Genomic DNA, 22,202 nt, shown 5'->3' with positions numbered 1-22,202 from the left:
GCGCTCGTAAGAAAACTGGGGGGCCGGGGCCCCATGGCAGGGCCTTCCTATCGAAGGTGGCGGTTTCAAGAGTGCCCTCATGCCGCTTCCTGAAACGCTAATGTGAGTTTCAAGGGAGCCCCCTGGAATGGATCCTGAGGCATTTCCACATATAAGGCATTGATCTTGCTGGCTCGGAGGCTGGAAAGGGGGGTACAGCTCTGGAGAGATGCCCCTCAGTGGGGCCCCACACTCAACTCTGCCCCAGAGGGCGCCAGATCTGACACATCGTGAGCGGGGCCGAACGTCTGTCTAAATCCCTTTAATGGACCCAGAGAACGACGAGATCGCTCTGCTACCGGCATTTGTGTTTCCGAAAGGTGCCGCCCACTCAATGGGAAGCCAATCCGCATCCTCTGCTTCACCGTCTACATTCCGGGGGCGGGACGTTGAAAGTTGGGCGGTATCGGCCAATGAGGGCCCTCGGTTCCCTCCTCAGCGAGCCCAGGGGCGGGGCGCTCTGTCAACCAACGAGGACCCTCCATTTCATCCTCAACATTCCAAGAGGCGGGGGAACATCTGCCAGCCAATGAACGCTCTTCATTTCCTCCTCAACATTCCAAGGGGCGGGGCTTGAGGGGAGGGCGGGACTGGCTGACAAAGGGATTTAAGGCACTCAGAAAGATCTGGAGATGGATCAAGAGTCAAGGCCCCATCATGGCCGCCCCCTCTTATTGGCTGCGCAGGCGTTTGCTCCTTCTGGCGGCCATATTGTCACCCTTCCTCTTGTGGCCGTGCCGAATGCCAGGGTCTGTGGCCAGTGGCTCCTTCAGCACCCCACTGGGGCATAGCCGGGTGGAGCGCCTCCTCGCAGGATCCCATCGCCCGGGCTGCCAAGTCGGGGAGAGGGCTCTGCCGAGGGGCGTCACACGATCCCTCGGGGCCGAGATGGCGCTCACCTCAGGACTGGAGAGCCGGAGCTTGGACGCCAGTAGAGAGGAAAAAACGGAGAGCTCTTCATCGTCTTCCTCATTGTCACCATGTTTCCCAGCATCCTCCATGTCCGCAGGGGGATGTGCTGAGCCGTTAGCAGCGGCCATCTTGGAAGGGCCGTCACCCATGGCTGAATTGGTCTCTCTTCTCTCCTTTCCGTCATCCCTTGGCCTAGTCCCGTGGCCACCGCCCCGAGTGGCTCTTGCCTCACGTTGTCCTGCATCTTTAGGTCCAGCAGCGGTGCTGATGCCCTTGCCTTCATGGGGGCCGCCATCTTGGAGGGGAAGCTGCCTGGACCCCGATTCCCCCATGAATCTCCGTTCTGGCTCTGCTCGGTGACTGGCCCCAGCCTCTGAAGACCCCTGACTCTCGATAGGCCTCTTTGGGCCACGCAGGCCAAGGGGAGATGGGTCAGGAGGACGTTGGCTGTGACTGTTGGACCTGGGTGACAATTCATGCTCCCCTTGCCCGTCAGCACCCAGGAGGTGCGTGGAAAGGCTGAACGGCTGCCCATTGGCCCTGCTGAGTAGTAATGCTGTAGGGTGGGCGTCGTGCACCCTCGATTCCAGTATGGTTGGTTGACCCGCGTGATTGACATTGTGTTCTCGGGGTGTTGTGGGAGCTGACGCGGGGCTTCCTTCTCTTTGGAGGTGGTTCCCACTCAACTTCATGCTCCCCTGTTGGAGGTCGTGCTCTGTCGAGGTGGCTTCACTCCAGTCGGCCTCCTCCTGGTTTTGATCTCTGACCTTCTCTCCTTGGCCACAACCTTGTTTTCCACGTCCACTGAGAGTTGACCCGACAGCTCTTTGTTTCATCATGGTGGCCCCGCATGACCTCACAATCTCGGCTTGACTGGTCATGCCTGGGGCGTCTCCCAGTGCTTCCCCACCAGCCTGGCCTTGGGTTTTGACCATGTCTCCTGGGCAGCCATCTTGTTTCCCATGTCCACTGAGGGTTGACGCTAGAGCGCCTGGGTCCATCAAGTTGTCCTGTCGGTAACGACACTCCGTTCTTGTTGGGGCATCTCCTAGATTTTCCCCACCAGCACTAGGCTCCAATTGACCGTTGGCCTTCCCTTCTTGGCTGCCATCTTGTTTTCGGTCAGTGGACTTTAGATTCGCCGGTCCTCCCAAATTGTCCCCCTGTGACCTCAAGCCCCAAGCCTGGCTGCCGGACTCTGTGGTGACCACTGCCCCTTGCCTTCGACCTCCATCTTGGCCATGCCCCTGAGCCTTCTGGGATGCCGTCTCCGCGAGGCCCCGTGGCGAGGAGACTAGTCTCCCTTGGTCTCCACGTTGGAGAGGGGAGGGGCCTCTTGCAGTGGTCATGTCCTCCGGCCTCGTGTTGTTTCCTGGCTGCGGTTGACGTCGCGGGGACGTCCACGTGGATGTGGGGGCGGGCACCTCCTGTGGCTCCACCCCCAGCGTCTCACTCTTGGCCCCGCCTCCCCGGCAGGACGACGGCCGACGGCTGGTGGGTCCCTTGTGGCCGTGGCCTTCATCCTCCTCCTCCGACTGGGAGGGGGTGGAGTCTGACTGGGAGGCGGGGCAGGCCGGGGGGCTGAGCTCGTCTTCGGAGAGGGCTAGAAGACGTTTCTCGACCAGCTGTGAGGAGGAAGGAAATGGAGTCACCCGGGGGGATGGGGAGGGATCTGCCTATAGGGGGAAGGGAGGGCGCCGCTCTGGCTCCCCCCTGTGGCCGTGGGGGGTGGATACCTGGCTCGGGGTGAGCCCCAGCTCTTGCTCCAACTCCTCGGTCAGATCCAGGGGGTCGCGCCGCTTCTCTGGAGAAAGCAGCTGGGCCAGGAACTGGGGGTGGATCACAGCTTCCACCTGCCGGGGTGGGGAGTGTGAGCCCCTGATGTGGTGCTGCCGACCCGGACGCCTGGGTCCCCTCCCCTGTCCTGTTCTCTTCCCCCTGGGGCCTGGGACCCTCCCGGACACCTGGGTCCCCTCCCCTGTCCTACTCTCTTCCCCCCTGGGGCCTGGGACCGTCCCGGACACCTGGGTCCCCTCCCCTGTCCTGCTCTCTTCCCCCCTGGGACCTGGGACCCTCCCGGACACCTGGGTCCCCTCCCCTGTCCTGCTCTCTTCCCCCTAGGACCTGGGACCGTCCCGGACACCTGGGTCCCCTCCCCTGTCCTGCTCTCTTCCCCCTGGGGCCTGGGACCGTCCCGGACACCTGGGTCCCCTCCCCTGTCCTGCTCTCTTCCCCCTAGGACCTGGGACCGTCCCGGACACCTGGGTCCCCTCCCCTGTCCTGCTCTCTTCCCCCTGGGACCTGGGACCGTCCCGGATGCCTGGGTCCCCTCCCCTGTCCTGCTCTCTTCCCCCTAGGACCTGGGACCGTCCCGGACACCTGGGTCCCCTCCCCTGTCCTGCTCTCTTCCCCCCTGGGGCCTGGGACCCTCCCGGACACCTGGGTTCCCTCCCCTGTCCTGCTCTCTTCCCCCTGGGGCCTGGGACCCTCCCGGACACCTGGGTCCCCTCCCCTGTCCTGCTCTCTTCCCCCTGGGGCCTGGGACCCTCCCGGACGCCTGGGTCCCCTCCCCTGTCCTGCTTTCTTCCCCCTGGGGCCTGGGACCCTCCCGGACAGCTGTGTCCCCTCCCCTGTCCTACTCTCTTCCCCCCTGGGGCCTGGGACCCTCCTGGACACCTGGGTCCCCTCCCTTGCCCTGCTCTCTTCCCCCCTGGGGCCTGGGACCCTCCCGGACACCTTGGTCCCCTCCCCTGCCCTGCTCTCTTCCCCCTGGGACCTGGGACCCTCCCGGACACCTTGGTCCCCTCCCCTGTACTGCTCTCTTCCCCCTGGGGCCTGGGACCTCCCGGACACCTGGGTCCCCTCCCCTGTCCTGCTGTCTTCCCCCTGGGACCTGGGACCCTCCCGGACACCTGGGTCCCCTCCCCTGTCCTGCTCTCTTCCCCCTGGGGCCTGGAACCCTCCCGGACACCTGGGTCCCCTCCCCTGTCCTGCTCTCTTCCCCCCTGAGACCTGGGACCCTCCCGGACACCTGGGTCCCCTCCCCTGTCCTACTCTCTTCCCCCCTGAGACCTGGGACCCTCCCGGACACCTGGGTCCCCTCCCCTGTCCTGCTCTCTTCCCCCTGGGGCCTGGGACCCTCCCGGACACCTGGGTCCCCTCCCCTGTCCTGCTCTCTTCCCCCTGGGGCCTGGGACCCTCCCGGACACCTGGGTCCCCTCCCCTGTCCTGCTCTCTTCCCCCTGGGGGTCTGGGACCCTCCCGGACACCTGGGTCCCCTCCCCTGTCCTGCTCTCTTCCCCCTGGGGGTCTGGGACCCTCCCGGACACCTGGGTCCCCTCCCCTGTCCTGCTCTCTTCCCCCTGGGGCCTGGGACCCTCCCGGACACCTGGGTCCCCTCCCCTGTCCTACTCTCTTCCCCCCGAGACCTGGGACCCTCCCGGACACCTGGGTCCCCTCCCCTGTCCTGCTCTCTTCCCCCTGGGGGTCTGGGACCCTCCCGGACACCTGGGTCCCCTCCCCTGTCCTACTCTCTTCCCCCCTGAGACCTGGGACCCTCCCGGACACCTGGGTCCCCTCCCCTGTCCTATTCTCTTCCCCCCTGAGACCTGGGACCCTCCCGGACACCTGGGTCCCCTCCCCTGTCCTGCTCTCTTCCCCCTGGGGGTCTGGGACCCTCCCGGACACCTGGGTCCCCTCCCCTGTCCTGCTCTCTTCCCCCCTGAGACCTGGGACCCTCCCGGACACCTGGGTCCCCTCCCCTGTCCTGCTCTCTTCCCCCCTGGGGCCTGGGACTCTCCCGGACACCTGGGTCCCCTCCCCTGCCCCGGTCTGTGTGCCCTGGGTGCTGGGCCCTGAGGGCCCTGGGGGAGGGGATGTGGCGCCCCCCGGTGGACGCACGCACCTTGCAGACGAAGCTCTCGTCCGCGCAGAGCTGCTCGACGTACGGCAGCAGCGCTGGGTCCGGCAGCGCCCCGGGGGCCGGGCTCTGGGGCTCGCCGTGCCCCCCCGCCTCCTCCTCCCAGCCGGGCCGGAGCCCCTCCATGATCTCAGCGTACTGCCGCACAGCTTCCGGCGGGATCTCCCGCGGCTCCCCCGCGGCCGGCGGGCCAGGCGGGCGGCGCTGGCGGCGGCGCGGCTGGCGCCCCTTGGATGCGGCTTTCTTGGGGATGTACACTGCCGGGGAAGGGGAGACACCATGCAGGGACCGGAGAGGGACACTCCTGTGCACCCCCAGTCCTGGAGACCTTCCACCCAGCCCAAAATCCTGCACGGGGGGAAACGTACACGGGTTTTGTGGGTGCGTGCAAGGTTCTCGGTGTGTGCACAAGTGCTCGGTGGGAGCAAAAATAAAACACGCACACGTGCGAAAAAAAATCACGTGCAAATGCCGATGGGGTGTGAACCATTGTGCAAGGATTCTGGGTAGGTGCAAAAGCAGGCAGGGTGCACCCACTGGGGCCAAGTATCAGGGGAGTGCAAACACTGCAAAGATTCCAGGTAGATCTGAAAAGTGCAAACGTTCTAGGTCCGTGCAAAAAGCATCAAAGGGCACGTGCGAGGACGTGCAGATTCTGTGCAAAAAAGCAAGTAGGTCTCAGGCGTGGGCAAGAATCAAGCCCGAGTGCTCGGTATGTACAGAAAAAAAGGGGAGGAAAAGGGTCCAAGGTGCTATGGACAGGGAAAAAACCCCGCACGGGTGCAAATGTGCTGGGTCTGTGCAAAAGCCGTGCGAAGGGGTGTGAAAAAACGTGCAAAAGTGAAAGGCTCGTGCCAAAAGAAAAAGGGGGGAGGAGGGGAAGATCGGCCCGTGGGCTGGCGGGAAGTGGGGTTTTCCCTCCCCTACCGGCCTTTGGGGGGTACCTTGCTGCTGGCCGGCGTCGGGGCCGGGGAGATTGGGGGGCTCGGCGGGGAGGGGCTGGAACTGGGAGCTGCTCAGGAGTTTCATTTTCTGGATCTGCAGCTCCTCTTCGGCCTCAAACTCCATGAACCTGAGGAAGAGGAGGGGTCAGGCTGGGCTGGGGCGGGGGGGGTCCCCGGGGCGGCCCCGTGGGGGGGACACTCACTTCTCGGCCATCTCGTAGAAGATCATGCGCTCAAAGTTGCTGCTGCGCTCCCACTCCTGCACGGCCCGCGGCACCCCCTCCTCCGGCGCCAGCTCGGGGCGCAGCCGGCCCAGCGACCGCAGCACGGGGCTGGGGGGGGGCAGCGCTGAGGGGAGCCTCTCGCTCCTGCCCCCCGGCCCTGCCCCCCAGCCCTATTCCTCGCTCCTGCCCTGTGCCCCGGCCCCCCAGCCCTGCCCCTCCCCGCACTCCAAACCCAAAGCCCCTGCCCCCCAGCCCTGCCCCTCCCCGCACTCCAAACCCAAAGCCCCTGCCCCACAGCCCTGCCCCTCCCCGCACTCCAAAGCCCCTGCCCCCCAGCCCTGCCTCTCCCCGCACTCCAAAGCCCCTGCCCCACAGCCCTGCCCCTCCCCGCACTCCAAAGCCCCTGCCCCACAGCCCTGCCTCTCTCCGCACTCCAAAGCCCCTGCCCCTCAGCCCTGCCCCTCCCCGCACTCCAAAGCCCCTGCCCCACAGCCCTGCCTCTCCCCGCACTCCAAAGCCCCTGCCCCACAGCCCTGCCCCTCCCCGCACTCCAAAGCCCCTGCCCCACAGCCCTGCCCCTCCCCGCACTCCAAAGCCCCTGCCCCACAGCCCTGCCTCTCCCCGCACTCCAAACCCAAAGCCCCTGGCCCCCAGCCCAGCTAGTGCCCCTCGCTCCTGACCCACAGCTCCTGACCCCTAGCCCTGCGGGTGCCCCTCGTTCTCGTCCTGCAGACCCTACCCCGCAGCCCTGCCCCTCACTCCTGCCCTACAGCTCCTGCCCCGCACCCTTGCTGGTGTCCCTTGCTCCCGCCCCATAGCCCCTGCTCCCCCAGCACAGCCCCTCTCTCCTGCCCCACAGCCCCTGCCCCCCAGATCAGCCGGTGCCCCTCACTCCTGCCCCCCAGCCCTGGTGGTGCTGCTCACTTTTGACCCACAGCCCCTGCCCCCCAGCCCTGCCGGTGCCCCTCACTCAGCCCCACAGCCCGGCTCTCACATGAAGAAGCAAGCCAGGGCCTCGGCGTCGGGCGTGCCCGGGTGGTGCCGCCGGGCCAGGGCCTTGTAGCGCTGCCAGCGCCGATAGTTCTCGTAGACGCCCTTGGAGGTGCAGGAGGCCGAGGGGTCACTGGCGGGGGGCGCCCGGGCTGGGGCCGCCGGGGGGGCCTCCCTGGGGCCCGGCTCCTCTCCAGCCTTGCTCAGCAGCACGGTGCGGATCCCGGCGGCCAGCTGGAGCCGGAGGGGGGCCCCGTCCCGCCGCGGGGGGCCCCAGCCTGCTGGCGCCCCTGTCAGGATGATGGTCTGGGCCCGGGCCGACTCCGGGCCCCCCTCGGGCTTCAGCTTCACGATGAGTTTGCCCCCGGGGGCGTCGGGCGAGGTCAGGAGCAGGGCGGCGCCAGGGAAGGTGGGCAGCAGGAGGGGGGGCGGCGGGGCGCTCATGGCGGGGATGGGGGTGCACGGGGTCCCTTTGCAGAGGGTGTCCGCAGCCCCCGCCCCCCCCCCGTCGGAGAGCAAGGGCTGATGGGAAACTCACCCCCCCCCCTTGCTCCCAGGTGCCGGGTCGAATGAAAACAATTCCGGAATCCAGAGACATCGGGAGTTCTGAGCTGGGGGGGGGGGGGGGGGTTTCCGAGCCCGATCCTGGGGTTCCCCTGCACCCGCTCTACCAGGGCCCCTCAATCCCCCCCCTCCGTCCGCTTCCACTCCTCCAACTTTCCTGGTGCCTGTCAATCCCAGCCTGGGGAGGCTGGCTCTGAGCCCCGCCCCTCTCCCGAGACCCCGCCCCTCCAACTCAAGGCCCCGCCCCTTCTATGCTGGAGAACAGTCCCACCCCGTCACCGATGATACAGGGCAAAACACAGTCGTACGCTAGGCTGTTCCTTTCCGCAAGTTAGTCCGGATGGCCGGTGAGGTACACTGAGGCACGTTGCACTGCGTAACGCTACATTTTAGCTACATTCCCGCTTGCCCCCAGTTAGGGTTGCCAGAGAGTTTCACCAAAAATACCGAACGTGGCAGGGGAAGAAAGTCCCAAGCAGCCTTCTGTCCGAGAAAAACAGGTATTTTCTGTTTTTTTTAACTGGACAGACACTGCAAATACCGGACTGTGCGGGCCAATAGGAGACACCTGGCAAAACTACCCCCAATGTGCATACAGGCTGAACCTCTCTAGTCCGGCACACTCTGTTCCAGCAACAGCCATGGTCTGGCAGCATTTGAGTTAGCTGGGTGTCCACTTGGGCGTGGCCAAGTTTCCCGCTGTCCCATTAAGTCCGTTTACCGCCGTCAGACCTGCCTCTCAGGGTGCGTCTACGCAGCACCCTAAACTCAGAAAAAGAGACGCAATTTGAGCCATGGTTTTTTCTTTGTGATCCTGTCTAATATCTGTTTTGTGGGCATTGATCCTTTGCCGAAGCGTCTGAGACGTTTGTCCAATGCACATAGCAGACGGCGTTATAAGATCAAGAACACATATTCCTGCGCATCCAGAAATACAATTTATGCCATCATGTGCCAAAAGTGTCCGTCTGCTATGTACATTGGACAAACGTCTCAGACACTTCTGAGGATCAATGCTCACAAAACAGATATCAGACAGGATCACAAAGAAAAAACCGTTTCTTGCCATTTCAACCAGAAAGGACACTGCCTCAACGACTTGATTACCTGCATCCTGCTTCAAAGGCCTTTTAAGACCATGCTTGAAAGAAAATCCTCTGAACTGTCATTCATGCTTAAATTTGACACTTTACGCCTAAGTTTGAATAAAGACTCTAATTATCTTACTCATTACAAAGATAGCTTCCCCAATTATCACCTCTAATATCATTAGCCCTCCCCCCCAACCCCCTTCTGTTCTGAAATGTCATTTGTCCTTTTCAAATGTGTTCATTTTCTTTTAATTGTATCCTTTGGTATATAGGGTTGTGACAATTTTCTTCCACTCTTTGATCTGAGGAAGTGGGTCTGGCCCAGGAAAGCTCATCACCTAATAAACCATCTTGTAAGTCTTTAAAGTGCTACATAGTCCTGTCTTTTGTTAAGGCTAGAGAGCACTGCAACTCCCAGCATGCATTGGGGCCAGAGCGCACTACAACTCCCAGCATGCATTGGGGCCAGAGCGCACTACAACTCCCAGCATGCATTGGGGCCAGAGCGCACTACAACTCCCAGCATGCACTGGGGGTAGAGCGCCCTGGAACGCCCGGCGCGTTCTTGGGGCCAGAGCGCACTACAGCTCCCAGCGTGCCCTGCGGCCGCACTTCCGCCAGCTGCCCGCCGGGTTCTACGCACGTGGCGCGGGGCGCTGGGGCCGCAGCATGTTCCTGCAATTCTACCTCAACGCGCAGGGCGAGCGGGTTTACACCCTCAAGGTGGGACCCCCCCCCCCAAGGGGAGCGAATCCGGATCCGCGGGAGCGGCGTGCGCCCCGCCTGCTCTGCAGGGCAGCACCCTGGGGGCGGGAGGGAGGAGCAGGGACTGGGGGGGGGGAGGAACACCTGCAGGGCTGGGGGGCAGGGGCTGTGGGGCGGGAGTGAGGGGCACCTGCAGGGCTGGGGGGCAGGGCTGTGGGGGGGGGAGGGGCTGGGGGGCGGGAGTGAGGGGCACCTGCAGGGCTGGGGGGCAGGGGCTGGGGGGCGGGAGTGAGGGGCAGGGCTGGGGCTGTGGGGCGGGAGTGAGGGGCACTGGCAGGACTGGGGGGGCGGGGCTGAGGGGCGAGATAGGGGGACACCTGCAGGGCTGGGGGCGCAGGGGCTGTGGGGCGGGAGTGAGGGACACCTGCAGGGCTGGGGGGGCAGGGGCTGTGGGGCGGGAGTGAGGGGCACGTGCAGGGCTGGGGGGCAGGGACTGTGGGGGGGGGGGAGGGAGGAACACCGGCAGGACTGGAGGGGCAGGGACTGTGGGGGGGGGGGGAGGGAGGAACACCGGCAGGACTGGAGGGGCAGGGGCTGTGGGGCGGGAGTGAGGGGCACCTGCAGGGCTGGGGGGCAGGGGCTGTGGGGCGGGAGTGAGGGGCACCTGCAGGGCTGGGGGGGCAGGGGCTGTGGGGCGGGAGTGAGGGGCACTGGCAGGGCTGGGGGTAGGGGCTGTGGGGCGGGAGTGAGGGGCACGTGCAGGGCTGGGGGGCAGGGACTGGGGGGGGGGGAGGGAGGAACACCGGCAGGACTTGAGGTGCAGGGGCTGTGGGGCGGGAGTGAGGGGCACCTGCAGGGCTGGAGGGCAGGGGCTGGGGGGCGGGAGTGAGGGGCACCTGCAGGGCTGGGGGGCAGGGGCTGTGGGGCGGGAGTGAGGGGCACATGCAGGGCAGGGGCTGTGGGGCGGGAGTGAGGGGCACCTGCAGGGCTGGAGGGCAGGGGCTGGGGGGCGGGAGTGAGGGGCACCTGCAGGGCTGGGGGTAGGGGCTGGGGGGCGGGAGTGAGGGGCACTGGCAGGGCTGGGGGTAGGGGCTGAGGGGCGAGATAGGGGGACACCTGCAGGGCTGGAGGGCAGGGGCTGGGGGGCGGGAGTGAGGGGCACCTGCAGGGCTGGGGGGCAGGGGCTGTGGGGCGGGAGTGAGGGGCACTGGCAGGGCTGGGGGTAGGGGCTGAGGGGCGAGATAGGGGGTCACCTGCAGGGCTGGAGGGCAGAGGCTGGGGGGAGGGAGTGAGGGACACCTGCAGGGCTGGGGGGGCAGGGGCTGTGGGGCGGGAGTGAGGGGCACTGGCAGGGCTGGGGGTAGGGGCTGTGGGGCGGGAGTGAGGGGCACGTGCAGGGCTGGGGGGCAGGGACTGTGGGGGGGGGGAGGGAGGAACACCGGCAGGACTGGAGGGGCAGGGGCTGTGGGGGGGGGAGGGAGGAACACCGGCAGGACTGGAGGGGCAGGGGCTGGGGGGCGGGAGTGAGGGGCACCTGCAGGGCTGGGGGGCAGGGGCTGTGGGGCGGGAGTGAGGGGCACTGGCAGGACTGGGGGGGCGGGGCTGAGGGGCGAGATAGGGGGACACCTGCAGGGCTGGGGGGGTAGGGGCTGTGGGGCGGGAGTGAGGGGCACCTGCAGGGCTGGAGGGCAGGGCCTGGGGGGCGGGAGTGAGGGGCACCTGCAGGGCTGGGGGGGCAGGGGCTGTGGGGCGGGAGTGAGGGGCACTGGCAGGACTGGGGGGGCGGGGCTGAGGGGCGAGATCGGGGGACACCTGCAGGGCTGGGGGGGCAGGGGCTGTGGGGCGGGAGTGAGGGACACCTGCAGGGCTGGGGGGGCAGGGGCTGTGGGGCGGGAGTGAGGGGCACTGGCAGGGCTGGGGGTAGGGGCTGTGGGGCGGGAGTGAGGGGCACGTGCAGGGCTGGGGGGCAGGGACTGTGGGGGGGGGGAGGGAGGAACACCGGCAGGACTGGAGGGGCAGGGGCTGTGGGGCGGGAGTGAGGGGCACCTGCAGGGCTGGAGGGCAGGGGCTGGGGGGCGGGAGTGAGGGGCACCTGCAGGGCTGGGGGGCAGGGGCTGTGGTGCGGGAGTGAGGGGCACTGGCAGGACTGGGGGGGCGGGGCTGAGGGGCGAGATAGGGGGACACCTGCAGGGCTGGGGGGGCAGGGGCTGTGGGGCGGGAGTGAGGGACACCTGCAGGGCTGGGGGGGCAGGGGCTGTGGGGCGGGAGTGAGGGGCACTTGCAGGACTGGGGGGGCAGGGGCTGAGGGGCGAGATAGGGGGACACCTGCAGAGCTGGGGGGCAGGGGCAGTGGGGCGGGAGTGAGGGTCACCGGCAGGGCTGGGGGGCAGGGGCTGTGGGGCGGGAGTGAGGGACACCGGCAGGACTGGGGGGGCAGAGGCTGAGGGGCGAGATAGGGGGACACCTGCAGGGCTGGGGGGCAGGGGCTGTGGGACGGGAGTGAGGGACACCTGCAGGGCTGTGGGGCGGGAGTGAGGGACACCTGCAGGGCTGGGGGGCAGGGGCTGTGGGGCGGGAGTGAAGGGCACTGGCAGGGCTGGGGGTAGGGGCTGTGGGGCGGGAGTGAGGGGCACTGGCAGGGCTGGGGGTAGGGGCTGTGGGGCGGGAGTGAGGGGCACATGCAGGGCTGGGGGCAGGGGCTGTGGGGCGGGAGTGAGGGGCACCTGCAGGGCTGGGGGGGCAGGGGCTGTGGGGCGGGAGTGAGGGGCACTGGCAGGGCTGGGGGCAGGGGCTGTGGGGCGGGAGTGAGGGGCACTGGCAGGGCTGGGGGTAGGGGCTGTGGGGCGGGAGTGAGGGGCACATGCAGGGCTGGGGGCAGGGGCTGTGGGGCGGGAGTGAGGGGCACCTGCAGGGCTGGGGGGGCAGGGGCTGTGGGGCGGGAGTGAGGGGCACCTGCAGGGCTGGGGGGGCAGGGGCTGTGGGGCGGGAGTGAGGGGCACCTGCAGGGCTGGGGGCAGGGGCTGTGGGGCGGGAGTGAGGGGCACCTGCAGGGCTGGGGGGGCAGGGGCTGTGGGGCGGGAGTGAGGGGCACTGGCAGGGCTGGGGGCAGGGGCTGTGGGGCGGGAGTGAAGGGCACTGGCAGGGCTGGGGGCAGAGGATCAGGAGCGAGGGGCACTGGCAAGGCTGGAGGGGGCAGGGGGTCGGGAATGAGGGGCATCGGCACTGCTGTGGGGCAGGGAGCAGAACCGGGCTAGCCAGGGACGATGGGTCTGGCCCCGGTTGCTTTAACACATCCTGTCCCTTTCTCCCTGGCAGAAAGTGGACCCCACGGGCCAGCCGACCTGCTCCGCCCACCCCGCCCGCTTCTCCCCGGATGACAAGTACTCCCGCCACCGCATCACCATCAAGAAGCGCTTCGGGGTCCTGATGACGCAGCAGCCGCAGGCCGTCCTCTGAGCCGTCCGCCGGCACCACCGCTGAGCCGAGATGGGGCCAGGCTCCTCCCCGAAGCCGGCCCCCCGCTGTCGCCGAGACCCTCGCCTGTGTCTAGCCTCCGACTCCACAACCCTGCTCCTCTTGGCAGCAAATAAATTGTCTTGATCCCACATCATCTGTCTGGTTTGCTCCTTCCCGTTTCCTGGTCTGGCCTGCCAGGGAACACCCCCAAATCATTCCTAATTGACCTGTCTGGAGGTGCTGCTGCCAGGCCAGTTGGTTTCACCATTGCAACACATTTGTTTAAACAACTTCATCGTAGCCGGGCGGGCGATGAGATTTTTGGGTGTAAAAAGTACCAAAAGAATAATGCGCTGTAAAACTTAAAGCAAACATTCAGTTTTCTCCAAATTTCAGCTGTGGGGAGGTACCCCCTGGACTTCCCACTCGTACCACGGCGCTAGGGGATCTCTCACGTGGTTCGGGATGGGTCAGCCAGCAGGGGAAGGTGTGGGGCAGAGAGCAGGGACTTATCCGCCCCTGGTGAGGTTGACAGGGACAGCATGGGGCTTTTGGGAGTAGATCTGGAAGCAGGAACCAATTTGGCTCTTGTCAGTGGTCATTCGAAACTGGGGGGGAGACTGAGGGCCGGATGTGGCCCCCAGCTTACTTGGATCCAGCCCCTGAGACTCCGTGCCCCCCCTTCCTGCATTGGGGAGCCTGTGCTGGTGTTCCAGCCCTCTCCCCCCACTGGAGCACACATAAAAAGGGCCAGACTGGGTCAGACCAAAGGTTGATCCAGCCCAGTGTCCTGTCTGCCCACAGTGGCCAATGCCAGGTGCCCCAGAGGGAGTGACGAGAACAGATAATGATCAAGCGATCTCTCTCCTGCCATCCATCTCCACACACTGACTAACAGAGGCGAGGGACCCCATTCCTTACCCATCCTGGCTAATAGCCATTAATGGACTTAACCTCCATGAATGTATCTAGTTCTCCTTTAAACCCTGTTATAGTCTTATCCTTCACAGCCTCCTCAGGCAAGGAGTTCCACAGATTGTGCACTGTGTGAAGAACTTCCTTTGATTTGTTCTAAACCTGCTGCCCATTCATTTCATTTGGTGGCTCCTAGTTCTTACATTATGGGACCAAGTAAATAACTTTTCCTTATTCACTTTCTCCACACCAATTGTGATTTTTATAGACCTCGATCCTATCCCCCCACCGTCGCCTCTTTTCCAAGCTGAAAAAGCCCAGTCTCTTTAATTTCTCCCCATATGGGACCCGTTCCAAACCCCTCGTCATTTTAGTTGCCCTTCTCTGAGGCTAGTATATCTTTTTTGAGATGAGCCCACGTCTGTACGCAGTATTCAAGATGCGGGCGTACCAAAATCTAGGCTTTTTGCTTCTCACCGAGGGTCCGGGCTGTGGGGCAGCACTGATGGGTGGAGGGATCCATGGGGAACACGGCCGGCTCAGCAGCTCCTCAGCACCTCTTGGGGAATGCCAGGCATCGGCTTGGCGTGGAGATGGGAATTTCTATGACCGTGGGAAGGCTTGAAAATAACCTCTGTGTGAGGATTAATGTACAGCCGGGCACGAATAAGGGTGGGGACCCGACCCACGTGCTCCGTCGGCTGCCCCTTTGCAAGCAGTGGCGGGGGGATTGGCACGGGACACGTGGGCAGCCACGCGGCCCCGAGCGTGGCCCTAGAGAGCGCCTCGCCCTTGGGAGCTGTGGGGGGAAGCCAGGACAGGGATAGCAGGGGGCTGTGGGTTGAGTGTGCATGTGGGGGGGATGCCAGTAGGCTATGGGTTGGGATTCGGGATGGAGGGGCATGGCAGACCTGTGGGGAGGGGGATCCCAGGGGACTGTGGGTCGGGATGGAGGGGCAATCGGGAGGCTGGTGGTGGGGTCGGGGCCTCGCTGACCCCGGCTAGGGCCCTGCCGAGAGAGGATTGCAGGCGGCATCATCCCCTGGCATGCTACAGGCAGGGACTCAGCTCGGGGGGCTGTCTGTGGAGAAGGAAAATGGGGTGTCCCCTCCACCCTGCACATTGGGGGGGTGTTAAAAATCTTGCAGGCTGGGGGCAGGAAGCCAGGGTGACCCCCGCTTCCCTTCCCCACCACACACTCTGCACCCCCCGAGTGGCACCCTTGGACCTTCCTGAGTGGACCCCGCGCATTTACCCTTCTAATGCCCCGGCCCTGCATTTCCCCTCCCGTGTGCCCCAAATGCCCCATCGTGTTTGCACCTTCCCTATGCACCCTGACCCCCAATGCCCCTCCCCCATGCACCCTGACCCCCAATGCCCCTCCCCCACAAATGCCCCTCCCTCATGCACCTTTACCCCAATGCCCCTCCCCCACAATTGCCCCTCCCCATGCACCCTGAACCCCAATGCCCCTCCCCCACAAATGCCCCTCCCCCATGCACCCTGACCCGCAATGCCCCTCCCCCACAAATGCCCCTCCCTCATGCACCTTGACCCCAATGCCCCTCCCCCGCAATTGCCCCTCCTCCATGCACCCTGAACCCCAATGCCCCTCCCCCACAAATGCCCCTCCCCCATGCACCCTGAACCCCAATGCCCCTCCCCCACAAATGCCCCTCCTCCATGCACCCTGAACCCCAATGCCTCTCCCCCACAAATGCCCCAGCCCCATGCACCCTGACCCCCAATGCCCCTCCCCCACAATTGCCCCTCCCCCATGCACCCTGAACCCCAATGCCCCTCACCCACAAATGCCCCTCCCCCATGCACCCTGAACCCCAATGCCCCTCCCCCACAAATGCCCCTCCCCCATGCACCCTGAACCCCAATGCCCCTCCCCCACAAATGCCCCTCCCCCATGCACCCTGACCCCCAATGCCCCTCCCCCACAAATGCCCCAGCCCCATGCACCCTGACCCCAATGCCCCTCCTCCAAAAATGCCCCTCCCCCATGCACCCTGACCCCCAATGCCCCTCCCCCACAAATGCCCCTCCCCCATGCACCCTGACCCCCAATGACCATCCCCCACAAATGCCCTTTCCCCTCCCCCATGCACATTGACCCCCCCCATCATTGCCCCTCCCCCACATTTTCCTTTGCCCCCGCAGCCCGCCCCTCCCGTCTGAAAAACTACGACTCCCAGCATGCCTTGTCCTAGCCCCAGCGTGACCTCTGACCCCGCTCTTCTACCCCCCCCCCCACCGTCAACAACGAGCTCGAGCTCAACAACAGCCCTAGCGGCTCGGCCGTGCGCATGCGCCGGGAAGCGAGCCGGGAGGGGGGACCCAGCTCGCGCATTCCCCTTTCCCTGGAGCCGGCAGCAGCTGCAGCGCCGGCGCGCGGGGACCCCGCTGGAACGCTGCGGAGCAGCCGCCGGCGCGCGCCCGAGGTAAGCCGCTAACGGTCCCCAACGGCCGCCCGCGGCTTTTCCCGCGCTTTCCGAGGGGAGGGGGCGCCGCGGCGCTGGGCAGGGGGGCTGCTGCGCACGCGCAGTGCGACCCCCCCTCCCCCCCGCAAGTGGGCAGCATAGGGCACCTCCCCCGCCTCACACCCACGGGGGGGGGGGGGGTCTTGCACATCCCTTGCACCATTGTCCCACCCACTGGGGGGTTGCACGCCCCTTGCACCATTGGCCTGGTGACAGACTCTCGTGCTCCCTGTAGCACCATTATGGGGCTCTCGCACGCTCCGTGCACCATCAGTTTCGCATACGTGGTTTGCAGGCACCATTGCTGTCTTGCACGCTCCTTGCACCAGTGAGCAGCACGGGGCAGCTCTTGCACGCCCCTTGCACAGTCACTTCCTCATAGCAGAGTCCTATGCCACCCCCCTCGTGGGACTCTCGCACAGCCTTCGCACCAAATTACCTGTGCACGGGGGTCTTGCGTGCCCTTTTCACCGTTGGTTTCCCCGTATCTGGTTTGGGCATCCCTTTGCACTGTTGCTCCCTTGTAAGGCTTTCTCAGGCCTCCACAGCACGGGTGTTCACAGGGGCTTTATGTGCCTTACACCACTGATTTCCACGGCCCCCCTCCCGTTGCACACTCTGGCACTAGTTCACAGTGCCTTACCTGCTGATGGGGCTCTCACGCCCCTTCCAGTAGTGCACGACAGACCCACATCCCTTGCACTATTTTCCTCACAGAGCTGCAGCATACCCTTGTCCTGGTGATTTAGTCACAAGGGTCTTACACATTCCTTGCACCATCATTCCTTCTCTTGAGGGGTTGCTCCTCACTAGGATTTTGTGTACCCATCACAGCTCCACCCTTGGGGGGAGGGGAGTTTTCCACCATTATCCCTCTCCTGCTGTGGCTTTGCACTCTCTTGTACCCTAGGCACATTGGTGATATGCATGCACTTTCACAATTCTGTCCCCTCTATGGGGACCATATGGAGCCTTCACGTGTTCTCATTGTGGGATTTCCTCATGCTCGCACGACTGTGTGCTTTCATGTGAGTTTCACTAGGACCCTAAAGGGAGTTTGTGTATCCTGGCCCTGGGATCCTCTGGAGCAGCCATATTCCCTTGCTCTGTTGAACATGCTTGCACTACTGACATTTAATAGTTACCTTCTCACCCCAGGACCCTGATGAAAAATTGCACATTTTTGGAATACTCGTGCATCATAATTGTTCCTGGACCTCATGAATTAGTTGCATATGTCCTTGCACCAGAACTTTGTTCAATAATCCTCTCTTTGCACTAGGATATTCCACCTCCTTGTACCAGAGCTGTTTGGAATAGCTGCCACCCTGCACCAGGATCCTTGCACTGTTGCACCAGGTTCACGTGGGGTGTTCGCAACCAGGGCTCTTTGGGATACTTGCTGTCCTTGCACGTTACGTCATTCACCAGTGGGTAATTCTCCATCTCGCACCTGGATCTCTTGGTCTCTCCTTCCTCCAGTGTTGCACTAGGACCGTGTGACATTCTGTTGCTGCCTTGCACTGTCACATTTCCGTAACCCACAGACCCCCTTCCTCGAACCGCCTTCCCAGCAGGATACAAACTTGCTTGTCTTGGGACACGTGAAACATTCTCCTCCGGGCCCACGGATCCTGCTGTGCACTTCTCCGAGGATTGCCTGCATGCAAATAGCCTCCAGCAAACAAATCATTAACTAAACCAGACAGCCGTGAAATATTTGCCCGGTAAACCATGGGTCAGCTCCGGTGCTCCACCTTTAGCCACACCTGCGGAAAACTCACCTGATACCGACCAGGTGTCTGGGCACCACCTTGCACCAGACCGCGAAGGCGCCACGCTCGATATGAATCCACTCAGTGACGGAACCTGCTGTTACCCTCCTAAATTATCGTTTCCCTTTTTATTTGTTGTTGTTTCTGGATGATTAGAGTTTAAAGCTACCAGGAAGTCGTTCGATTGCTCCGCGCCCGCATGCACCAACGCCACCAGTCCCCGGCCAAAATGGCTTCCGTCCGGTTCATGGTGACCCCGACGAAAATTGACGACATCCCCGGCCTCTCGGACACCAGCCCGGACCTCAGCTCCCGCTCCAGCTCTCGGGTCCGCTTCAGCTCCCGGGAGAGCGTCCCCGAGACGAGCCGCAGCGAGGGCATCAGTGATTTCTCCGGGGCTACCACCTCGGCGGCCACGGCGGCGGGCGAGCCGGCGAGCGACAAGACCTCCAACCCCCATGACGTGGCGGAAGGTAGGTGGGATGTGGCCGGTCACGTGCAGGAGCGTCATCGAGGTTGATGTAGCTGCTGGTGTGGTGATTGGAGCGGGTGTGGGAGGGTGGACAGGGACACAGGTGCATGGGAGGTGGCGCTCTCGTGCGAGAGTAGTGAGCTGCAATGGTGGCAGCGTGATCACGTTGGTGCGAGCATGGGAGAGGACACCGGACATGTCCCCAGTATTGGAAACCGAGGAAGACACTTTTATGGTTGCGTTGGAAGTGGTCCGCTCAACGTGCAACGCACGTCTTTGTGCGCCAACTTGTGTTTGCCATGGAGATGTGCACCACAATTCCTGAGTGTGCAGGAGCTGGGAAGACACCTCCTTCGGGTGCATTACGAAGGGGTGACTCCTGCATGCAGGGGAGACGGAAAAGGCTCAGTGTTATAGCTGTTGCTGGATGGGACCGTGTTTTCACGGTGGGGGGGTCATGGTGAGTTGACTCGTGGTGTCACTTGAGTGTGAATGTCTCAAGCCAGTTCCTTTTTTTTTGTTTGTTTGTTTTTCTTCCCTCGTTTTCCTGTGTGGGAAATGCTGAGCAAGGCTCAGGGGGAAATGACTCGGGAGAAGCTGAACTTCCCCTTTTATCCTGTCGATTCCCTTTTTTTAAGGCAGGCTCAAGATGAGAGAGGCGGCTGTCCTCTTGGTCACGGCTGAGTCAAAGTCGGGGTTCCTCCCCGCGGGGGCGGGGGGGTGTCAGGCGAATGAGCCCAGTGGGCACGTAGGAGCTGTGCACCACAGTGGGCGCACCCCACCCTGAAATGCGTCTGCTTCTGGGGTGAGGCCGCGGCGTCCGAGCGCGTCGGATTGCTCCTCGGTGCTGAGATGCACCCACCTCTGGTGCGGCGCGCCGGGGGCCCCCTCCGCAGCCCTGGGAGTTTAGGACAGGAAGCGGAGGAGAACTTTGAATGGCAAGGAGAGATTTTAAGAGGCAGGGGTGACTCATTTGCTGGGTTCGTGGCCCGTCTCTTGCCGTAAACGCCGGCCGTGCCAGGGCGGGCTCACGATTGCACAAGCTGGGCAGTGGGGTAAACTCTGACTCAGCAGCTGGAGGGGCGCTTACAGAGCCGCCCAGGGTCAGCCTGGGGCGGGGTGGGAGCCGGTGTGCTACGGAGGCATCCCGTTTTCCACCCCCTGAGCCGGCCAGAAGCTGCCATCCTGGACCCCCTCCTTTACTAGCTGGCTCGGTCCCACGTTAAGCTGTGGGTTGTCCCCCTCCATCCCTGGTGCATCTCCTCTCACGCCCCGTTCACGAGGCCTGGCCTCAGCCCCCCTGCCGCAGGGGCCAAGCTGATCGGCAGCGGGGTGGGGGCAGGAAGGGAGAGCAGGCGTACGGCTATTGCCCGGTTCACACGCGTGTGCCCCAGAGCCCCCCCCACTGGGCTGTCCCCTCACCGTATCGTCACGGCCGAGGCGTGGAACGCCGCCAACCTCGCCTCCGAGGGCTGCGGGAAATGAGCACGCAGGTACGCGTGTGCGAGGCTTGCAGCCGGAGAACAGATGGGAGCAGACAGCCAGGGCCTCGGGAACGCCGTGTCCCCAGCCCGGCGGTGGCTTTATCTCCCCGGGGGAGGCTGGCTCCGTGCCCCCGTCGTCCTTGGGGCGGATGGGGAGTGGGGAGAAGGCCCTGCGGTGTGAACGGCCGCGGGAAAATGACCCCCCGACCTGAGAACCCGTTGGCCTCCCTGCTGGGCTGTCTCCCCCCGCCCCATGTTGTGCATCCCCCCCCGCAGCTCCCCTCCTTCCCCCATCATCCCATGACAAATGGCCTTTGTGCAGCTCCTGCCTACGCCTGTTCCTCCGCTCCGCAGACAGCGAGACGGGCTGGGAGAGCATGCAGCCGGTGTGTGTGGGGGGAACCTGCTTCCCCACCCCTCTCCTCCAACTCCAGTCCTCACCTGCAGCTCCCAGCCAACGTTCCCACTAATCTTTTCCCCACCCACGTGTGGATTAAATTTTGTGCACCAAGACGCGCGGCTGTGCACCACCCGTAGACACACACGCTGTGGGCGCTCTGCCTCTCACCGGGGTGGCATTCGGATGCTTGGGATACAGGAAAGTCGGCCCCCCCGTCGGCTCCAGCCCCCCTCCCGTTCCACGTGAACGCACATCCTGGTGTGTTGTGTGGTTTGGCCCGTTGATGGCAGCAGAAATAAAGTGGGAAAGGTGCCGGGCCGGGAACCAGGAATTGGCCGGAAGACGGGAGCTAAGGCCACAGGTCTGTGCTGCCATGAAGGCAGCTTGTGTCTGTGTCTGCAGGGCCGTGCTTTTCCCCCCTGAAGCCAGAAGGCCTGCTACACGCTATAATAACTCCACCTCCACGAGGGGCTTCGGTGCACGTGGTAAGGGTGACGCAGCGGCTGTGTAGACCCTGCATTACCTGCCTCCGCTCCTGCCCCAAACGGGGCTAGCGGCTGTTGGCTCCTCCCAGGAGCGGCAGGTTTGCAGAAATGTCCGTGGTCCCCACAGCCTGCACCCCCCCTCCATCCAAATTCCCTCCCCTACCACCCGCCTAAGGGCCTGGGCGGGATGCAGGCTGTGGAAAAGGATTTGGGTGCAGGCTGTGTGGGGGGAGTGTGGGTGCAAGAGGAGGCCTGGGGTGCGTGTGCGGGGCTGGAGTCTGCATGCAAGCTCTGGGCTGGGGGTGGGGGTGCAGGAAGGGGTGAGGGGCACAGGCTTTGGGAAGGAATTTGGGGGTTGGGGGGGTGCAGGAGTTTGGGAGAGGAACAGGGTGGGGGGAGGCTCTGGGAGGGTGTGAGGGGATGCAGGGGTGCTGCACTCCACCCAGAGAACACCCCTCTGGGGCGTGGGGGGAGCACACCCCTCATGGGCTGGGGAAGACGTGGGGATCTGTTGACGGCCATGCGGAGGGAGCTTCAGGAAAGCGCTCTGCATTGCTGGCCAGGATTTCAGGGGGGCGGCCAATGGGGCAGGGGGAGAAACCTGGCCCCAAAATTTGGTAGGGCCAGGAATATTCCTGCTGCTTGGAGACCAGGGCCTCACAGAACTTCCCCCTTCCATCCTGGCACTGAGGGGCCGTCAGGGCTGTCCTGGTGAGGGATCAGTGGCGGCGAAGGAGAGCGTGAGACTCCAGCTCTCCTCCCTCTCCCCCGGCCCTCGCTGGGTGTCCGCATCGGGGCGCCAGCTATCAGCCCCAGAAGCGGGGCCCGCAGGGGGAGCCCCCCTCCTCTCGCCCTGGGGCCGAGAGCCCGGCACCCGTCTCCCTTTGGCAGCCAGGAGCCGACCCGCCGTGAAACTGACGTCCTTGTCAGTTTCAGCGCTGCTGTTAGTGGGCGTTTCCCTTCCCTTGCCTGCAGGGCTCCCCGAGGGGAGGGGGTTCAGACCCCCACAGGCTGACAGCCGGAGCCCATGGGGAGCCCTGAGGGGAGGGGGCTCAGACCCCTGCAGGCGGACAGCCGGAGCCCAAGCCAAAATAAGGGCAGCCATGAAACGGACGAGACTGGCCGTTTCGCTGCGGGTTGCTGCTGTGAAATCGCGCTTCCTCCCGGGCTCGTTCCCAGGCAGGGGTGTGCGCCGTGGGTCCAGCCCCCTGGCCTGGCGTTTCCGGCACCGGCGGCTTCTGAACTGATTAGGACCTTGCCCTAATCGCGGAATAAATAGGGAGGGCGCGGCAGGGAGGGAAAAGGCCACCGTGCTCTGGAGTTTGCCCTGCCTGCCCG

At 64.4% G+C, this 22,202-nt stretch overlaps 3 protein-coding genes across 4 annotated transcripts in view; 2 read left to right on the top strand and 1 right to left on the bottom strand.

The window, feature by feature from the left end:
- Nucleotides 1-285: 285 nt before the first annotated feature.
- On the bottom strand, nt 286-8,432 carry NUTM1 (NUT midline carcinoma family member 1). Its single transcript, XM_075911976.2, has 6 exons — nt 7,033-8,432; nt 6,018-6,146; nt 5,815-5,942; nt 4,856-5,127; nt 2,688-2,804; nt 286-2,576 (listed from the first exon to the last, which is right to left on the bottom strand). The coding sequence occupies exons 1-6, from the start codon at nt 7,470-7,472 to the stop codon at nt 711-713; spliced, it is 2,952 nt and encodes a 983-aa protein (XP_075768091.2). The 5' UTR covers nt 7,473-8,432; the 3' UTR covers nt 286-710.
- Nucleotides 8,433-9,247: 815 nt separating this feature from the next.
- NOP10 (NOP10 ribonucleoprotein) lies at nt 9,248-12,993 on the top strand. The gene is made up of 2 exons (XM_006128280.4): nt 9,248-9,406; nt 12,704-12,993. The coding sequence occupies exons 1-2, from the start codon at nt 9,353-9,355 to the stop codon at nt 12,842-12,844; spliced, it is 195 nt and encodes a 64-aa protein (XP_006128342.1). The 5' UTR covers nt 9,248-9,352; the 3' UTR covers nt 12,845-12,993.
- Nucleotides 12,994-16,052: 3,059 nt separating this feature from the next.
- The window catches only part of SLC12A6 (solute carrier family 12 member 6), a 29,490-nt gene continuing 23,340 nt past the window's right edge, over nt 16,053-22,202 (top strand). For both annotated transcript variants that reach the window (XM_075912269.2, XM_075912268.2), the window contains exons 1-2: nt 16,053-16,209; nt 17,531-18,496. In XM_075912269.2, the coding sequence (XP_075768384.1) occupies nt 18,223-18,496 (274 nt within the window). In that variant the 5' untranslated portion in view covers nt 16,053-16,209; nt 17,531-18,222. The remainder of the gene's footprint in view (nt 16,210-17,530; nt 18,497-22,202) is intronic.

This window comes from Pelodiscus sinensis, chromosome 30, assembly GCF_052426305.1.
Source record: "Pelodiscus sinensis isolate ZL-2025 chromosome 30, ASM5242630v1, whole genome shotgun sequence".
In the NCBI taxonomy this organism is placed as follows: Eukaryota; Metazoa; Chordata; order Testudines; family Trionychidae; genus Pelodiscus; species Pelodiscus sinensis.
The sequence above is the reverse complement of the archived record's forward strand: the minus strand, read 5'-3'. Positions and strand labels throughout refer to the sequence as shown.